We start from the raw sequence: 20,747 nt of genomic DNA on the forward strand, positions 1-20,747 counted from the left end.
CCAAACACAAGGTAAGGGATGCCATCAATCAGCCTCTTGGCCACAGGTACAGATCGAGGAAGACTAGAAACTGCATTACTGAATTATTGTAGGGCTGCAACTGGGTTTTATTTTAAAGTCTTTCTGATTTTCAAACAGGTTTTTGTCAGCTGTCACTAATACCAAGTTCTCTGAAACTTACACAGTAGAAGAACTGGTTAAGTCATGCCTACCACTACAGCAAAGTCATCAGGCTGCCTTTATATGTTTCAAACTACTCAGATAAATTGTGTATTTATATCAAAAATTAATATACAGAGGCTACATGAAAAACATGCACTGTTGCAAAGAGCAAGTTTTGCTGTGAAGGCCAGCCATGTACTGAAGAGTTTACATCTCAGGGATAGGATGGCTTTCAAGTTGTTAAAGCCCAAAAACCCCTGGCCAAACAAATCTATATTATGAAAGTCTGCACATCCTGTCAATACCAGTTTTATGCCAGCATAACATCTTTTGTTTCAGGAGATCTGCTCTTGATTTATAATTCCATATAAATGAAAGGGGAATTAAGCTATTTATGTAAGTGACTTTATATAACTGACTTATGCTGTATTATGCGATGGAAAAGAAAACCAAGCACATCCTTTTTATGTTTTCTACAAGCTGCAGAAAGATTTTGTAAAAGTAACACTAGCAATAAATAGTTTTCTCTATTTGACATATTAGAAATTCACTCTCATCCACCTGGAGGTTTATCATGAGTAGAATACAGGTTAACAGATGACACAATAATGTGGAAGGATTTTAGCAAATCTGCAGACAGTCTAGAAAATGTGAATGCTGCAAATCACAATTTAGACTGCAAATCAGTTCAACAAAGCAATTGTTATTCAGGTTCTTCCTTGGATGAGTCAATGATTTGTACTGTGACTACTAGTACCGAATGTACCATCTAAAATTCATTTTGAAAGATTACTGAAGCATTAATGATTTTAAAATGGGTTCTACAAGTGTTTTTATCAATGAGAAGCCCAAACTCTATCAAGGCTAAAGAGTATACACAAGGATATTCAGCATTGTAAAATTAGGGGTTTTTTTCACATGCTTTTACATTGTTTTTTACTTCCTAGTGAAGGAGGACTATATAATATTTAGGAAATCAGGGTCAGTAGAGTAAATGTTTCTGTAGCAATGTGGCAGACACACCTTTCATAACTCATAAAGTCACTACTGGAAAGGCACAACTGGGTCACAGAAGTGCATGGTGGGATGCTGCTTTCCAGTTATGCAACCAGGGTAACTAAAGGTTAGAGCAAGCACTTGAATAACGAGCTTTTTGCCAGAAAGAGTGGAACAGAAAAACACAGTGTTTTTAAATGCTGCCTTCTGAGCAGCAGCCACCTAACGTGTCTGGTTGGGAGTCATCAAACCAAAATAGAACCGGATGCGTCAGAACTTTGAAGAATGGCAGTTCAACATCCCAAAAGAAAAATACATCTGCTCGTATTCCAAAAGCAGCTCCTACCGGTTCTCTCATTCCCACAGATGATACTAGAGACATTTGCAGCGTGCTGCTCTGCTTGTTCTCCTGGCTCACTGCAACTGGCTTTATCCCTCATCTCATCTTTATACTTTCTCCATCATCCAGCAAGGTCTTCAACTTTAAGGACTTCCACAGTTTGTCTCTATTCTCTTTCCTCCTATTCATATGTTGCTGGATAACTTCTAATAAACATAATTATTGCAGAATTCTTACCTAACTTCTGACAGAGGAAAGAAGAGAGAAAGGAAGTTGTATTTCCACACTATAATGATTTTCCAGGGTTTGGAGGGTTTGGACCACAGCCCAAGGACACAAATTATGACATTAACAACTAACTCACATCAGGTTTGGGGATATTACGTACAAAAAGTGAAGGCTGTGGCAGAGAGAATAAATAAAATGGTGTTCTTTAAATCACAATTACATCTTCTGTTACAGCTGCACACCAGATAAATATATTAATCAAAATGACCTCATTTTAAGCATGCATAGCAGTGTGTTATGTAACCCTGTTAAGTATGCTATTTTATTTTCCTCCCGCCAAGGAGAAATGGTGTTTGTCTTACAAGAGTTCCAAATAAGTCTGGTTTTAAAGTGATGGGGAAAAGAACAGGAGGGAGAGACGAAAGCGAGAACATTAATAAGCAAAATGACTCATTCCCCAAGTGCAGAGGTGATGTTTCACTGCTTCTATCTCGAGGGCTCTATAGGAAACTGATGTTGTCACCAGCAGCCTCTGCATTCCTAACATGCCCAGTATTTCTCTGGATGGGAAAAACATGTGTGGCAAGAATTGAAACTACGTCTTTTCAGAACTCATTGCTTCACAGCATTCATGGTTTATTTTCAAACCTGTTTGTGAAGGCTTCCTCCATAAACAAGGAGTATGCAGAATCCCTGTCACTCTTTTTATTGCTCACTTCTTTGGTGAAAAGTGGCATTCAATTAATTCTTTTCTACTGCTACTAATGATGCTTTAAACAAGTTCAAAAGCGCCCTTAAAAGTAGAATACATCGCCCCCGACACATAACAAGGCTGAGGCTTGTCTAGATTTGTACTGCACTACAGAAAAAAGGACCAAGAGGCGTACATTTTTGCAATATAAGATCACTCAGCCAGAGAACTCTGATAAGTGCTGAAAATGTGAAAAACAAATGGCAGGGTATGCATTTCCCATTTGCTCAATACACACACATAAAAGAAACACTGTGTAGGCTTCTCTGCAGCATACCAGTGCGTCCAAAACTCAAAGGTTAGTTACATAAATGATAAGGCGTGGGCTTAAATGCTTCATTCAGCTTGTTAATTACTTGCTTTGTGGCCTGAGCCAATGTTCTGAAGCAGGTTCATCCAATATTGTGTTGCTTCCTCTGAATTTTCATTTATTGTATTAAGCTGAAGTGCTGGGAACAATTTGTTGCAATACTTAGGAAGAGACTGTTTTCTTTTTAAGCAATTCACAGAACAAACTTACTCATACTAATCCACAGATGCTCTTTAAATGTCCTTGCTATTTCAGAAAATTGTGAAATTTACTTCTTAGAACATTCTCTTTAAACAAGGAAACTGCTGGCTGCATAAATATGCATGTGTTATTGGTGTATGTTTTAAGGGCTCCTTTTTTGTGTTCTTTTTAATCTGCACATCCAATGGGGGGAAATGAATGGGAATGTGTTAGAAAACTCTCAAAATACTTAATGTGTCTCTGGCAAAATACAAGTAGATTTACATTTTAATAGTAGATGAAAATATTTCCACCTTCAATGCATGTAACTGGGACACCTCATTGATGAGGCTTTTTAATGCCATGGCTGTGAACCATTAACCAGCCCATCCCATGCCAGACAGACCAACTATTTATTTCATCACATAGAGGTTTAGAATTCCTTACCTTTGTTGAAATAAATCATATTGTGTTTGGAGCAAACTGTTGTTTTACCTCAAGAACTCTCATTAAGATTGTGCCTGGGAACCCTAAGATTTACATCAAACAACAGAATTTGTTTTAAAATTAAAACTTCATAACTTTCTTTGTTTTCATCAGTGTACACTTGCAGACATCTTGATTTGCAACTCAGACATGGGCTAAGAAGCCTATGCAGACCTTGAATTTAAGAGCTACAATAATGTAGAAGGAAATTGAATGCAAATACCTCAGAAACTTTTGACTGCCTTCATTTTAAAAAGATTAAGGAACATCCTTCAAACCTCACCTTTCTATTTCTACATGAAGGTTACATCTCTTTTTTTCTTTGATAAGGATGTCACTTAGAGATTTCTGAGTCACAAATGCAGATTAGCATTTGAATTTGAATTACAAGTCAAAAAAAGGAGGTTGACTGAAACAGAAATCTCATCTGGTTCATTATATGGACCACCTGCAAAATACAGATTGCATCTGCCAATGTGCCTGAGAGGTGATGACATTTTCACATTGCCACTTTATGTAAAACCTTTTTTCTACATCATGCTCCAGATTTTTCAGTAGTATTACTTCTGAGGTTGTTCATTCCCTTTGGTTCTGCATTTCATGTTATTTTCCCTGCTTGTACCATCTTGCTTTACTTTGCACATTTTGTTATTTCCTGCCCATGGGCCATATCACATCATTTCATCAATATTTCATCAGAATTACTTCCTACTGGAATCAGTATGGATTTCTGCTTAAAAATTGATGCTGCAATGTGGCCCCACATTTCTATCCTTATGCACCTGTGCCTCTGGAGTTACAGTCCCTCTATGTCTTAATACTTCCATTCTTCACATTGCTCAGAACAGCAGAGTATTCTAACTGTACTTAAACTATGAAATGAATAAAATTTCTAAGTTAGAACATGTATAAAAATGCATTTTCTGTTAGCAAGTGAGACACAGCCACACTATTTAGCTGATTTCACTACATAGATCACTTTTGTCTTCAGGCTAAATATTGTTTCTTCAAATTGAAGATGAAAACTACAATTAAATATAGGCCACAGATGTTCAGGATGCAGAGGACAAAAATATAGGTTTCATTACTTGACAGTTATGCAACCAGTTGCTTTTCACATATCAAAATGAACCTTTAATTTTATTATCTTATTTACCATTAATCTAAACACAAATAAACTTCAAAGGGATCTTGAAAATGGTGAGACAAAGATGTTTCTGATCTATTGAACTTTCCTCGAGATGTTCATTTCTTTCCAATTTAACTTCAAGTCCCCAAATACTCAGACATCCAGTTCTCCACTGCATTAATGAGACACCTAACTAACTTTGAGGATATCAGTCTTAATTTTGTCACAGATCTGGAAAAGGCTAGACTATTTTAAAATAAGGTCATTATATATAAATGCTATTTACCTTACCTACTGCTTCTATTTAGAGAGAGTCAAAGTCCTCTCTGGGCCTGGCTGCACAGCACCCTGCAGCAGTGAAACTCTCATCTAGTATAGCACAGTCAGAAATGCAAGACACAAAATTTTCATAGCAGCTGAAACTAGACTATGGAATTTAATCCCAAAGCAGATAAAAATTATCAGGGGAATAGGCACTTTCTGTACTTACATAAAAATCCTTTTCTTCAACTTAGCCTCCCTCTAGTAAATCACACATATTAACTCTCTCAAACAAAAATAAAGCAGTAAACCAAACAAGTTGTTCTGTTTGCCGACTGTAAATGGAGACAGAATGTAGAAGTGAGGGAATGTTCTTCTTGTTTATACTTTTAGCCTCATTTTCTACAGAGTCTTCACTTACGATACGATCCTGCCCATCCACCATCTCAGAAGTTTTGAACCAGGTGGGTGATTTTTAACCAATTTATTTGCCATTTCTCCCACCTCCATTCAGACCTGAAACTGCAAGTCAGTCATCCAACGTGCAGAAGCACAAACACACAGAAGGTGAGGAGCTTCCAGGTGGCTCCAGACTATCTGCAACGTGGAATGGAGAACACAAGGGACCAGGGACAAATGTGGTGGGAAACAGAAGAGGAGGTGCACAACTCTGCATGAGAGCAAAACAGAATTAACTTCTTAAATACTCAGCAGACACTTGAATACCTTGGCAGCATGAGTACAGTTCACAGAATGAGAAATACAAACCAAAAGCCTTGCTAGGCATTTGATAATTTTTTAAACTAAGGCCACCAAGCTCTATCTTAATAATAAAAACAGTAACAACCAGAAGCAGAATAGGAAAGCAACAGGTTTGTCCAGACTCAATAAAGGCAGTCATTCCTACAAGTCATTTTTCATGATCAATGAGATAGGCAACATAAATATGTCAATTTGTATTTTACACCACAGTGTGGATATGCTGAACTGGTATATTTTATTTTTAAGGTAAAGAATTTTAATTCAGGCACAGAGCCTCACAATACCTTTGCAGCCATTTTAGAGGCAAAACTGCACTTCAAGAATGCAAATCAGAAGAACTAAGAATCTAAGATTTCTTAGAACAAAATTCATGCAAACATCTAGGAGAGCTCTTGACCCTTTTGCAAATGGAAAGCTACGCAAACAAGACACTTTAAAAATTTGAATTACAGCTGTTGGTGTAAAACCCCAGTGTGTGCATCTATTTGTCCTGGGTCCCCAAAGCCTTGCAAAGGCAGAATCAGCTGTTCCAAACTTCTGAAGAAAATCTTCATTAATCTCTTCTAAGAATCTGACACAAGTCTGTTGGGTCTGTCAGGTTCAGCCAAGCTGCATGAGTTGGGTTACACAAGTCAAGAATAGAGTTTTACTGGTAACTCAGAAAGAGAGAGACAGAGAGATGGTTGTTTTAAACCCCCTATAATAGCCAGTCTGAATCTGGCAGGCCAGTTCCTCTCCACAGCACAAAGCAAGCTTCTCACAATTTCTAAATGAAGCACAAAGTCCTTAATGCAGTTACTAAATGAGAAGTGGCATCTCAGTGGGCTGCCTCAGTGGATTAATTTTAAATGCATAATTCAATATAGACCCACATAAACCTTTATGAATAGAAATAGAGGTTATATAAGCATGTTCTTACAGCATATATTGCAAATTTAAAGGCCAGTTTGAGTATAAATCAACTAACTTTTATTAATATTTTCACCTTCCCATTGGTTCATTTCTCTTGTAAATGTGCTAATCAGATTACGTCCTCACTCATATATTGAGGTGCCTAAAATAAAATCAGCTTTTCATTGCCAGAGACCAACTTTTTTTCTCATTCCTTTAAGAAAAGTTTACCTTGGGTTTATTCTGTGGAGGCAGTTTGCATCAGTGATAGTTCAGCAAAGGCACTGAACACAAAGCCATCATTTCACACTGGTCAAAGTTAACCCTCCACAACTCCTGCAGGGACGTGCAGGTCTCCCAAGCCTTGCCTCACCAGAGCATAAAAGATGCTGGACAAGCTTCTACAGAAAGTCAGTGCTCGAAGGCAAACCTGCAGAACTTTTACATTTCAGGAAACATCTTTGCACAAGGTATCAGGTAAGAGAGGAATTGGGATTTCTTCTAAAAAACAAGGCAAAAGCTCTGTGTCTACTCTCTGCCTTCTCTGGAGCCCTAACACACACACACACTCCTCTGGGAAACCAGAACGGAAACCAACTTCCTATTTTCAGCCCTTCCTAGCCAGACAAATTTGGCCCGTCAGCATTAGACTCACAGGCACTTCGCTGTTTCTGTGATAAAGGGTCACAGGTCCATCAGTTTAGCTTTCATTTCTGTGCTTCAAGCACGCAGCTGTTAACTGATCAAAGACTTCAGAAAGCCAAAATAAATTAAGACCCACCTCGAAACTATTTTTCATGTGGTAGATGAACCATTCCCCATAAATTGATTTCTTTCAAATGAATATAATATTCTTCACCACAATACGGTGGGGGGGGGGGGGGGGGGGAAGAGTAAAGGTTAGACTGATGATTGCAGAAATAAAAAGATAGTAGAGTCATCTTTTCAGCCAGGGATTAATATTGCCTTTAAGCAAGGTAATTCCCTAGCCCAGTGAATGCCAATTTCACAAAACTGATTAGCAGCCTCACTAGTTAAAAAATATCTCCAAAGCATTACTACAATTTATGATTAAACATAATCAGATTAATTAAAGTCAGAATGTCAGGCTTGGGCTATTAGTAGAAATATTTATGATTATGTGTTGATAGCAGCAGCTATTCTGCTATTAGGCTGTATATTAACAGAGTGCAAAGTGAACAGTCTATAAGAATGAGAAAATTGCATGGGTTTAAACCCATAAATAGTCTTCCAAATATCCCCAAGCTTTGGGGGAATTCAGATCCAGATTTGGACCAGAGCAGTGCATCTGAATTAAGAGTTCCACAACACACAGAATCAAAACCTCAATTCTTGCTGAACTCTGGAGAACTTTCTATCTAACTCAAGCGTAGCCTTCTACTTGGGTCCCCCATCAATGCAAACATAACTGAAGAGGGTGCTGTGAATGCCCATGGAAATGCCTACACTGTGTTTGGCAGGGAGATGTGAGATTGCTGTCCTTTCTCTCAGAGTCAGGTGATGCTGGTCAGTTCTAATCTAACAGTCATTACACCACGGGCATCACATCACATCAGTAAAGCTGCAGGACAGGGGACATCCAATCTGGTGCCACTTCGCTGATTTAATTGGGGTTGGCCTGAGAAATCTCCCATCTTGGGAAAGTTCGGGGAAGAAATATCTGCGGGGACACCAAGGAAGTCAAGGAAGCCAATGAAATAGTATTCTTAGTAAGAGACAAGGGTTAATTACAAGTCAAGTTCTATCTAGGAAACACAGACACTTATTAAACCATTTTTTCACTGTAAACTATCAGATAGTGTGAATCTGGGGCAATTTCCCCCAAATTCACAATATTTCTGGCATAGCTAGAAGGAGACTTGACCTTAAGTTGTCTACTGAAATTTATTTTTTAGCAATACAGAAACAGAATGGCATAATTATAATCTTATTTAGACCAAACTAATTCCACTGGCTTTAGCAGATTTGTTTCTGTCTGAGAGAGCTGTTCCTAAGATCTGAAAGAAAGCCTGAAGTGCCATTCAGGACTAAAATCCTTATTTTACATTTCTTTGGAAAATTGCATAAAATCTGCTGTTGTTTAAATCACTCCCTGAAACAAAAAATCTTTGCTGCAATGCTGTGGTTACAGACCCATACTTTTAATAAAAATAAATGCATAAGTCTGGCAAAAGTATGAGTCCTGTCTGGGAAACAGTTGGATTTATCTGTTCAGTCAATACAAAAGTGTGTGTGCACACTTCTGAAATCCCCATTGTTAAACAGAGTGAGAAGACTGACAAACTGCCTGTCCGGGGCAAAGGAATCAGATGTTCCAGCAGCTCTAGCTCTGGACACCGCCAGCATTGCTGGCTCAACTTCTTTCACATGGCAAAAGCTACGAGAAAGAAATTTTGAAGACTGGGTTATTATGCAATGGCCTTGGTTACATCAGCACAGCAAGGGAAACACTAGGGGAGAGTAAATAAATGTCAAGGCTCTGTGCCTGTGAGACACAGCCGCCTGCAGAGTGTCTGCAGGAAGCTGAGCCACTGCTCCTGGCTGGAGAGAGCACGAGTGGCTCCCGGGCAGCACGGGCACTGCTGCTTTCCTGCAGCAGGAGCTCAAGGCTGGCTCAGTCCGTGGGACTCTGGTACCCAGAACAGGACTGGGGATTGGGCACACCAACCTCCTAGTACACCCCCTATTGCATCCAAACCCTGTTTCAGACTCCTGGCCAGGGCAAAGAAGGTGAAGCAGAAATGGGAATAAGGTCTGGAGCACCTGAAGTCCCCACAGAGGGGCCCAGGCATCCCACCCCTCTATTCCAGCCCCCTATGCTATGCTGTTAGCTTTCCAGAGATACAAACTGTCTTTCTAAAGGAGTGGCATGGTCTAAAGTTGAATTAGTCATGGCAGTGTGTCTGTATGCACACTCAGCAAGTCGAAGCCCTGGAGGCACAAGGACTTGGCTACCAGACTTGGATTCCCAGCAGTAAGTGGTAAGACCCTACTTTTCCCTCATCCAAGGGTGGTTGGACTCAAGATTGCAACCATAGAATCATAGAATTGATTGGGTTGGAAAAGACCTCCAAGATCATCGAGTCCAACCCTTGGTCCAACTCTAGTCCATTTACTAGATCATGGCAACCAGCGCCACGTCCAATCTGTGTTTAAAAATCTCTAGGGATGGTGAATCCACCACCTCTCTGGGCAGCCCATTCCAATGCCTGATTACTCTCTCTGTAAAGAATTTTTTTCTGATATCCAACTTAAATTTCCCCTGGCAGGGCTTAAGCCCATGCCCCCTTGTCCTATTGCTGAGTGCCTGAGAGAAGAGACCAACCCCCACCTGGCTATTACATTCTGTCACATCAGCCCATGTCATTTCAACCCCCAAGTTACATTGCTTGGATTTGTATGACATGGTTGACTATCAAAAAAATGGCATACTTTTCTAAAAGTTTTTGTTCTACTTTGCTTAAACATCTCCCAAAAGAAGCCAAACTCAATTTTCAGTGTGTCCACCCAAGAGTAGGACTAGACCTGCAGTCTACCCTTCGACAGGCTCCACAGGGTCAGTCCAAGCCCCAGCCCATACTGATCCATGACAGAGTACTTTGCAGAATTTGGGCTTTCATAGCAAGTCACGCTCTGAAACTATTAAATAAATATGAAATAAGAAGTGATGTTGATTATTCCAGCATTTTACATGCAATCTGTATATTTCCCATAATTATTCTAGCACAATATGTAGTACTTCTAACAGCCAAAGCTCTTATTTTATAAACAATGCAAAGTAAGAAAACAAGTTTTTTAACAGGGGATCATAATGCTAAGGATGCTTATGAAATAAACTGTTTTGTCAAAATGGAAATTAAAACATAAAATGAGGCACTGTTCTGATTTCTTTTCATGCAACTACAGATCAGGTCACTCATCTTTGGGTAGAACTCTCCTTACGAATGAAATGCTCTACTAAAACAGATATTTATTCCTCCTCTTTGAAATATGTATGAGTCAGGATTCAAACTGAGTAAATGCCTCTTGTGTTTAAAACACAGCTCTAATTTAATCTAGATATATCCTAATTTGTACATCTAGCTGTGACAGCAATGTCACTGTATTTACTCCTGTATGAATAAAACATGCTCCCACGGCTCACAAAGTCCAGTGAAGTTATTTCATCCCACAGGCACAACTGGTAAAATGCTGCACCTTTGGAGTGCTTGTCACCCCTGCACTGCATCTCAGTGACTGTCACTTTACCCCCTCTGCCCACGTCACCAGAGATGCTGGTATTTAGCACAGCCTGAACAACACACAGAGCCAGCCAGCAACATCTCCTCCTGCTCTGTCAGCTCTCAGCAGTGCCAATGACACCATTAGGGAAGGCTGTTGCATGGAATTTAAACTCTATGGAAACACAACACAGCCCCAGGACTTCAACCCTTCCCCCTATATTGCTGCAGTTGCTACAGTGAACTTATTGTGTAACTTGGAAAAAGTTACCTCAATGCCACAGAAAAACATTCAATGTGGAAAGGTTCTAATTTTAAAGCAGCCAACCTCACTCTTCTGTGTTGGAAAAATACCTGTAAAACAAAACTAATTCGGAGTCAGAATGGTACAATAGGGAAAATTAAGCTTAACCATGTAGGTTAGAATGAACTTTGAACAAGACAGTGTTGCCAGTATTGACAGGGAGGTGATCTTGGGCTTGTTAGCTTTTCAACCAAATTCTGTAAAATATAGGTGACTACAAAACAGGTTAAATAAAACTTGGTTTTGATCCACAAATGAAAAATAAGAATGTTTATAGATAGAAGTGAAATATTCTGAGGCAAAGAGAGAAAAGCTGGAATGAGATTTTCAAAAAACCTTTTCCATGTAGGTTATTTATCAATCCCTTCCTGCTGCCTTTTCATTTCTACATCATACAAAATTATAGAAATAAAATACTCCACACTTCAGCCATTTCCACACCTGTTTCTTGTTTAGCGACTAACTTGGTTTACAGATCAGTCTAAGAATTGACAGTTAATAATCCTGTTTAGATAATCTGCCTCCAGATTTTTCTTCTTTGAACTGCCTCTAAAAAAATCAACAGCTATTAAAATAGCTTCTTTTTAGATCACTCCTAGCACAATAAGAATAAAAATAGCATCTCACATTTTCCAGTCAATAATCTGCCCCTCAGGTCAGAGGAAACTGCAAAACTTTGGCTTAGCTCACTCTTGAGAAGCTGCATTTTTAACACACAAACCATACAGAAATTCCATTTAAAGTGCTGTGCTGCTGTGAACTTGACCAACGGGTCACAACCAGGTTTGATTTGCAGTGCAGTCATGGTGCTCATCTGCTTAATGTGGTCCAGAGCAAGGAACAAGGTCTGGTAAAGAAGGGTTACCTCTCCTGGACCAAATGAAATGAAAACATATGGAGTGCACCAAATGAAAAAAAGGAAAAAAAAGCTGTGGGTGGCAGTGGGCATCTCTGATGTATTTCCAGTCATTTACAAGAACTCATCACATTCTGCTCCCTCATGTGCAGAGAGAAATGTATGAAGAGCCTCCACTTAAAGGCCCCCTCGGTACCTTCCTCAGGTTTAGACCCACCCCATTATGGAAGAGTAACTTGAATTGCAGCTTCCCACTCTGAGCTTCTTGTTTCTCAACCTGAACTGTCATTCATCATCATCCAGCCACACTTCTTCAATAATCCAGATGGAAATACCCAAACAATGTTTTTGTTCTGGGCAGATAAATGGGTTTGTGGTCCAAGTTCAGAACTTACAGTTTATTTCACCTGTGTACTTCCATAAAAGACATCTTCAGTGAGAAACAAAGGTTTTAGTGAACCTCTGCACCAAGAACCAACCCAGGTTGTAGCCTGTAACAAATACTGATAGTTTGAGCGCAATAATTCCTGACAATATAGAAGAGACAGAATTCAACAACTACAGCAAGCAAAAAATCAAGGTCAAAATTCTAAACAGATGCTCAGATTCCCCAAATACAAGAGGTTTCACATCATCATTACTAACATTTTGGTGATGGCTGATGAGACAAGTTTGTTAAACCTTATAAAATATTAATTTATATGAATTATGAATAAATAATAAAATTGTAGGTAGGCCAACACACACTGGAGGAAATGACAAAGAGAATTGTTTGCCTTCTTTAGTAGGCTGCTAATCACATCTCTCATTACCTGTATCATTCACATGTATCACCTTCCAGGAGCAGTTCTAAAGGACAAAGTCTCTCACAGGCTAATATCCTTCCTGTATTGATCTCAAAAGCACTTAGCAGAGCAGGTGGCACTAACTCAGGAGTTACAGCTTTCCTAAGCTTAGAATTTCTGCTGTAATACTTCAAAAAAATTACATTTACTATTTTAGAGTATAGCCCTTAAAAAAACATAATGTAATTTGTTAGGGGTGGTTCTCTCTATCCAAACTTTAACACGAGAAGGGCCAGTGTTTAGTGCTGTCCCTTTACGTTAACAGTGCACATACAAACACATTGAAATCCTCCTTCTCCATTACCGGGCACTTCTGCGCCGCTTGGGGAAGGCTCCAGCACCCTCTGCTGTCACACAGAGGCACCGAAATCCAGCCCAGTCCCTGGACTGGGCACAGGGAATTTCAGGGGCAGATTTCCAGATCCTCCACTACAGATCCTGAGCTGCCAAACCTCACAGTGACATTCTGCAATGCACTCCACACTTCAACACTGATTATTTTCGAAGATGGTGACTGTGCCTAGAAATAATCCTCCAAAAGGAGCTTATTATAATAGTTGTTTTTACTAACTGAACACATGAAAACTAGACTAGGGCAACAGGAAATCAAAACCATGCTAATAGAACTTCCAACTTTCATAAATGCATCAATAAATCACCGATATTTCAATATTTCTCTTAAAATCCCATCTTTTAACCTCATGTGATTAGGAGACTCAGTTTGGATGTTTTCTCTACATGCTTTTTGTTATCTTAGTTGCAGAGAGAAACTTGAAAACACCAATTTCAGAAATCCAAAATGACAGTGAATTTCAAATGTAAAATCCATGATTCTCTTGTGTTTTCCTTCTTTTTTAATGCACACCCAAAGTGTTTTATAGCAGCTTGTTGCAGCACATTCGAACAAGTATTTTCAGGGCTTCCTACAACCTTCCTTCAAGCCAACACTCCAGAACAAAAGGAGAGCCATCAGCTCTCTAGTGATATTTTAGACTTTTAAATAGCTACATTTAGAAAAGTTTCTTAGTCTGACAAGTCATGGTGATCAGTCTTCGGGCACACAAAATCACCTCAAAACAAAATCTGTGCAGCATATCCATGTATAGAGAGCAATGACCAAAGACCTGCTTTTTCTTTTTTCCTTAATGAATGAGAGCAGTCCATCCGTCTTCTTTTCCAAGAAATTGTACCACCATCACTGGCAACAGCATTTAATAGTAAACCAAATATGGGAATGGAATACAAATGGGGTTCCTTCAAGAAAAGGATTACAAAAACATATATACATACCAAACATAAAAGACAGGAACAATATTAAGATCAAAAGCAAACACAGATAAAAAGGGATTATAGTATCATTTGCAGTACTTTGGGTGAAGGATCACAATCCACATTAATAAAAAGAGAAGAAAGTTTGCTGAATACAGAAATGCCCATATTTTACAGGGTCAGGACCCTTCTGATAGGATGGCAGTTGTACAAAACTTCAAGAACCAAAGCTGACTATGTTCATTTACATTACACTCAAAAGTTTCAGAGAAATAAAAATGTTCCAATTCTTTGTAAGAGAAGATATGCTTCCTAAAGCAGAGAAAAACAAGTAATAAAATAGACATTGATTACCAAGCCAGTGTGAAACTCCTACTCTTTCTGGTGTTAGTCCAGAATAATGAGTATCCAGAGCTACAAGTCTACTTGGGTGAGTAAGTTTTCACCTATATTAAAAAAAAAATCACAGTCTAGCTCCTTATTAATACTGTTTTCAAATTGCAAGAGTTATTTATTAAATTCAGGCCAAGACTGGAAAATTAAAGTCTTGCTTGAACTGACCTGAAACCAAATTTTTTGTTTTGCAGTTAATCCTATCAACAGATAATATTATCCTTAAAAGTATCTACCAACTTTCCAGCTAAAAGGGTCCATCAGTCAAGTCAGCCTTCGGATTTTGCACTGACTGTAAGCCAAAGCTATGTAATGTGCAATGCTGCAAGAACTGAAAAGGACCAGTAAGTGCCACTGCCACTCAAACCACTAACATCATTTTACAAACCTTCTTTTTTAAATGTCTGCATCCTTCAAAGTCGACAGCAAAACTTTTGTCAGTTTAAGTGACTGCAAGAGAATAATCCTGCCCCAGCTGCACATTCTCAGACTGGTGCTGAATTACGGGTTAAAGACTGAGGGAACAAGAAGGAAAGCAGATGCCCCTCTTATCACTACTATCAAATGGAACTGACTAAATACACATCCACATGAACATGGAGCACGGCATTTCTTGAGAACAAGATGCCACCTTCTAAGGAGCAGAGAGATCTCATTCCCAATACACTCTTTAAGAGAGACAATTGCTCAAGGAATCTCACATACAGAAAGAATCACTCTTTGCCATAATTAAAGAAAGGAGGGATTTTTTTAGCAAAATATCTAAGTTACCCCAGATTTCTGAAGGTGGAACCAAAAGCAGAGTACACACAACAGTGTGATGGTTTTCCAGTGCATAGGAGAGAACAGGTGTGTGGCTCTGGGCCATCCCAGTGGATATCTGTGAGCAAAGCACAACACCCACACTGCTGTGACTTCAAACCACACAAAAGTCAGAATTACTCCACCTCACAGTGTGTTTAAATTTTCCAGCTAATAAAAAGCAGGTCCATTAACAATCTGAAGCAAAGTCAGACTGCCCATCCCAGAGCATTAGAGGAAAAAGAGTGATGACATCAATGCCCATGAGTCATGATGCGTCAGTGCCCAGCATTGTATCCATTTTATATCATACACTAATTTCTTAGTTCAAAGAAACTGTACAAAATACTGTATGGTCTTTAAAAGAAAAGGTTTCTTTAAAAGAAACTTTAAAAATTAATTTTGCTAGAGAAATGTTTCAAAAGCCTGAAGCATATCTTCTTAGAACATCACCATCAGATGTGTAAGGATATAAAAGTTAATCAAATTTTCCTAGTGTTTGGTAGTGGGAAATGTTTAGTTTCCTAATACATCAAATTAAGCCTGCAATGGCATTTCTTCATCGTGTATTTACATACTACAGTCTGATCAAAAGTTTTAAGGCTCTCATTTCTCAAAAAAATGGTCATAGTAAAGATGGGATTAAATGGAGTTAATGCAACTATTGGCAATACAAAGAAGGATGCCCCTGTCATTTGCTATTGTACAATCTGGGGCATTTCACTCCATGCTTTGGCTTTCTTCTTGGCCAGGGACAGCCACGGTGGTTCAGCGGGACTGCAGGGTGTCATTGGCAGGTTAGAGGAGTGCCTTGTTTCCTTTTCAACAGCAGGAATCACAGATGCTTCCTGAGAAATAGGTTCAACTTTACCTGCCAACAAGAAGATATCCATCACTCATCAGAAGGCTAGAGTTAAAGACTCAATTTCTGCCAATATTTCCCTCTCTCTAAAGCAATAGTTTTACTGCCCAAAATGCTTCTGACTCACAACTAAGTCAGAATTCTTGTTAAATTGGGTATCTCTGGCACTATCTGGTCCAGCTACAGCAATGGCAAAGACCAGCTATGGCAATGGGAAAATCAAACCTAAGCTGTTAGTGAGTAATATGTCCATAAAAGAATCTTCTCCTCAGCCCCAGAAACAAGAGTCTAAGCCCTGATAATGAGGATATTCCTAAAAAATTCTTCAAGCATGTGGAGACTACAGCCCCAGTTATTTTTCTAATTCATATTGTTGGCTAATTAATTTCTTAAGTCTTTTCAGCTTTTGATTTCCATCACAGAGCACAGCAATGAGTTCCACAGGCTAATTCTGCTCTCTGAGTTCAAGAAAATCTAGGAATAATAATCCTGAGTATACAGGAAAATGGAAGAAAAATATCTGCAGGGTAAGGATCACCCTAGGGTAGCTGTTGGGTTAAAAGTAACTGATATATGTTTTTCAACACTGAGGAGACTTAAAGATTTTTTTTTTCAGTCTTCACTGATAACACAAACATTGCTGCAGCAGTATTATTAAATACTAGATAGGGATGAAACCAACACTTTATATTCATTGACTTTCAAGCCAAAAAGGTGAAACTCTGGTAGGGCAAAGTGTTCCTCTTGATGCAGCCTAACAGAAACCTGTCATCCTCACAAAGCATAACGGAGTACAGATAATGCTCCTCATATGTCTTTGAGTGTCTATTTAGAAGAGGCACTTTGTTCATATTGTTTGAAATTTTTCAAAATTAATGTCTTCAGACAGACAGCCCAGAATGGGACTTCAGGGAATGCAGCTATCATTTCTTGAGATGTGATTCACAAGTCTTTTCATCATTATGCTCTCTCCATCCATTTCAATGCAGGCAGTACTTCTTTTCTGTGTCAGTCAAACTAAGAAAATTCAACTTTTTCTCATACTTGAGCAGTCTGTGTGTGGTGTGAGGCAGGCATGAGGCTACTGTGCTCCAGCACAACAGGGGCCACATGGGGACTTAAGCAGTGTTAAGTACAAGAAGCTTGATCTTCTCTGCACTGAAATCAATGGAAAGTATCCATCAACTCCATTAGTCACACTCTGGAGCAAAGCCAAAGTAGTTCCTTCCCTATTTTCACTCAGGATATCTCTGGTCTTTTAAAAATGCTAGTTGGTTGTTCTGGCAGGAGGTAAAATGTACTTCAGAATATTGGGGGAAGTATAACATCCATTAGAAAGAGGCTGCAGCTCTATATACACAGCAAATTTTCAGAAGTATCTAAGAAGATGAAGGAATTTAAGTGTTACTAAAATTTTGATTTTGAAAGTTAATTTCCACATTTTGTGAGACTTCTTTCTTTGTAATAAGCAAAAACAACTCTGAAATTGTTTGCATGGTATCAACAGAACAGGGTAAAAACTAAACCCCCAAACAGTGGCTTGTTCCTATTTGCAGGAAGACAGGCTTTGGGACCAACCTTACAGTGTTTAGGGTGAAGCGGGAGAGCAAGAGGACACTGGCTGTCATGTGGGCTGCCATGCAGCAATAACAACATGGTCACACTCAGTAAAGTAAGGAAATGATGTCTTGGAATTCTCTTCCAAACTCAGCTGACCTTGAGCTGTCCCGGCTCTTACTGTTGCACACAGTGTGTGTGGATCACACAGAAAACCTCAAGCATCCATTAAGAAAACTGCTAACAGTTGACATATGCCAAAAACCCATGATCCAAATTAGTTATTCCTCTGGATATTAAATCTACATACTTTCCCCCACCAGCACCTTAAACTAGACGAATTGCTGGCTGTGCAAACGGGAATCAAATCAAGGAGAGGTTACATTTTGGGATTCCCAATTTCCTACTCACATGTAGACAGTGCTGAACATTTCCTGAACAATAGGGCATGGTTTTCTGAGGAGCAGAGGAGCAGTGTTTTCCCTAAACATCAGCACTAGTCAGAGCTTTTCGTGATGTTCAAGGTGTGGAATGCTACAATATGCCTATAAATGCTACCTCTGGAGGCGAGGAAACACCCATTGGATGTCAGGAAACTAGGCCAATTCTTGGGAAGAGGTGGTGCACAAAAACTAATTCTGCTGCAAGGACCACAAAGAGTGCAAGTTCTAGTAAACCAGTAGCAGAATACTTCGTGAAGTTCCAAATTTTGACTGAAGGCTGCTGGGTTTCAATGGTTTAGATGATTCAACACAGAGAAATCCAGCCTGTTCGTGCCAGCCTTTCAAAGAAAGGCCTAATCTAAGGAAAAATCTTGGCCTGTTGTTTCATCTCTCACTTTGCACGTAAAACCGCAAGGCAAAGCTGGTTTGTAACAAAACCCTTTTTAAAAGCTCTAATGTGTTAATCACACACACAGTTAGCTGGCAACCAACAGCAGAGCCTCTGTGCTGGTGCACACATCCTGAGGCAGTCAGCCACCCGTAGTAAGGGAGAAAACTTATTTTGTAGAACCTGTAGATTCAGAAATGGGTAATAGCTCTAGAAACAACTACTACAGGGAGCAGCACAGAGGTATCACATAATATCTCTAATATAACAATTCTGGATGCTGGCAGACTACAAGGGAAAAATGTCCAGGTGCATGTGGTCTCTCTAGATAGCATCTCCTACTGTGCCAGCAATGGGAATCTGGAAAGGAAAGGCCATGACTCTGACACAGTGGGGCATTTCTTATCTTCTTAGGCAGTATCTGAAATCAATAGCTTTCAGCTGGCACAATATGCTCTTACAGCTGAAGAACCAGCTTAATCTATGTCTAGCTGGAGCGTGTGTCTGAGGTTTGGCACCACACTGAGCAAGCAGGGAGGGATAAGCTGCAGCCCGGCAGAAGCCTTGGAAGAGGTAATGTGAGTCACGATGTCTGAGTCACCCTCCTCCTCTGAATCTTTATTATACAGAAACACAGCTAACAGATCAGGAGAGGGGTCATCCAGCCTCTGTGTTCACCTGAGGGTGAAACTGACTCTGACTAAGTTACTCTTGATACATGTTTTTCTCTCCAACACATCCAGCAATGGAAACTGCACAAATTCTGTAGGCAAGCCAGGCTATTCTGCACTTCACTCTTACTGTTAGATGGTATTTCCTAGCATCTAAACTAAACAACCCCTGGTGCATTTTAAGCTCAAACAGGTCATAAAGATTAGTCTTGGCCTCTACAGGAAATTGAATTGTCTTTTCTAGACTAAACAAATCCACTTCCATCAGTATTTCCTGGCTGACTGGAGGTCTAGAAGTCCTGACCTTCTTTGCTGCTCTCTTCTGGACACTCTCCAGCTTCAACTGCTATTCTTTGGTACTGACCTTGGCCAGTAATAAATCACCAGACTGTTTATATGCTGGCCCATGAACTGACAGTGGAGATAGAAATTCCTCACTTGCTTTCTCTGCTGAGTGAACAAGCCATTATATCAATTTATACACAAACTATAGTCTGAGCAAGCCTTATATAAAGTGTGCTGATTATAAAAACAGATCTATCTTCCTCCACCACCTGCCACCCACACCACTCACTGGTATGAACTGTAGCCACTATGTAAAGATGCAAAGAAAAGGAGTACCTGCTGCTGCAGACACACTGGTCTTCATATGTGTTTTCTTGTCCTGGGAGCTCAAGCTGGAAGGCATATTCTTCCTCAGTATGTTCTCACTAGCACAGATCCCTTGCTATAGCATAAGGAGAGAAGGAAAAAATGCAACTAACCACTAGCCACTGACACTCGTAAAGCTCACCCTGGCAACATCTCAAACCTGGCTGTGGAAATGCAGCAAAAGCCAGACAAGGATGGCTGGGGACATCCTGTGGGAGGGAGGGAGAAGGCAGTGAGGGAGCTAGTACAGCTCAAAGCAGCTCTGGGGCTGCATAAATACATTCTAGGCAATCAGCAAGCTCTGAAAAGGTTCAGGTTTGAGTACTACAAAGGAACATATAGGAGGATCCATCTCCGAAATTAATCACTGTGACAATGTAGTCACATGTATCCTCACTTTTCATCAGTTGTAGTCTCAGTGTTTTTACAGGCCAGTCCTGTAAATTTTTCTTTGAGTAGTACTCATAAAAGACCTCCCATGAAGATGATACTGAACAGTTTGCAAAAGTACTCGGGCAACCTGGGTCAGGGTTCACACCCATGCAACATTACTTGATACTCTACCTCCTCCTGATCCACTTTGGTCAAAGCTTTGTCTTCTGCTTTATGTTCTTTGGCAAGAGGGTGGTCCTGGAATCCCTTTTGTTTCAGCTTTGCCATGGAGACCCAAGCTGGTTCAGAGGAAGCAATTTCCAAATATGGGGTGACTTTTTCTAAAAAAGAAGCGTTTTTGAAGTAAAGAAGCCATTTAGGTCAAGTCAACCTAAAGCTAGTGTTTCATGTTTTCAATCCTTCAGCATCTGTAATACCCTTTGAACACTGTGGAGATAAAATTACCTTCCCTGATGATTTTGTCTTTGGCAATAATTGGGGTTTTTTTGTTTTTTCTGGAGTTTTTGATCTGACTCTGCTTCCGTTTGTGTCAATGGAAAAACTCCCGCTGAGTTCATTGTGAACCAGATTTTGCCTT

General features: G+C 39.6%; 1 protein-coding gene across 3 annotated transcripts in view; it reads right to left on the bottom strand.

The window, feature by feature from the left end:
- Positions 1 to 13,567: 13,567 nt before the first annotated feature.
- Positions 13,568 to 20,747, bottom strand: part of KIAA1210 (KIAA1210 ortholog) — a 56,292-nt gene continuing 49,112 nt past the window's right edge. For all 3 annotated transcript variants that reach the window (XM_071569812.1, XM_071569813.1, XM_071569811.1), the window contains exons 10-12: positions 20,342 to 20,490; positions 19,748 to 19,853; positions 13,568 to 16,076 (exon numbers count right to left, since the gene is read on the bottom strand). In XM_071569812.1, coding sequence (XP_071425913.1) covers positions 15,904 to 16,076; positions 19,748 to 19,853; positions 20,342 to 20,490 — 428 coding nt within the window. In that variant the 3' untranslated portion in view covers positions 13,568 to 15,903. The remainder of the gene's footprint in view (positions 16,077 to 19,747; positions 19,854 to 20,341; positions 20,491 to 20,747) is intronic.

Source organism: Pithys albifrons, chromosome 14, assembly GCF_047495875.1.
Source record: "Pithys albifrons albifrons isolate INPA30051 chromosome 14, PitAlb_v1, whole genome shotgun sequence".
NCBI classification, from domain to species: domain Eukaryota; kingdom Metazoa; phylum Chordata; class Aves; order Passeriformes; family Thamnophilidae; genus Pithys; species Pithys albifrons.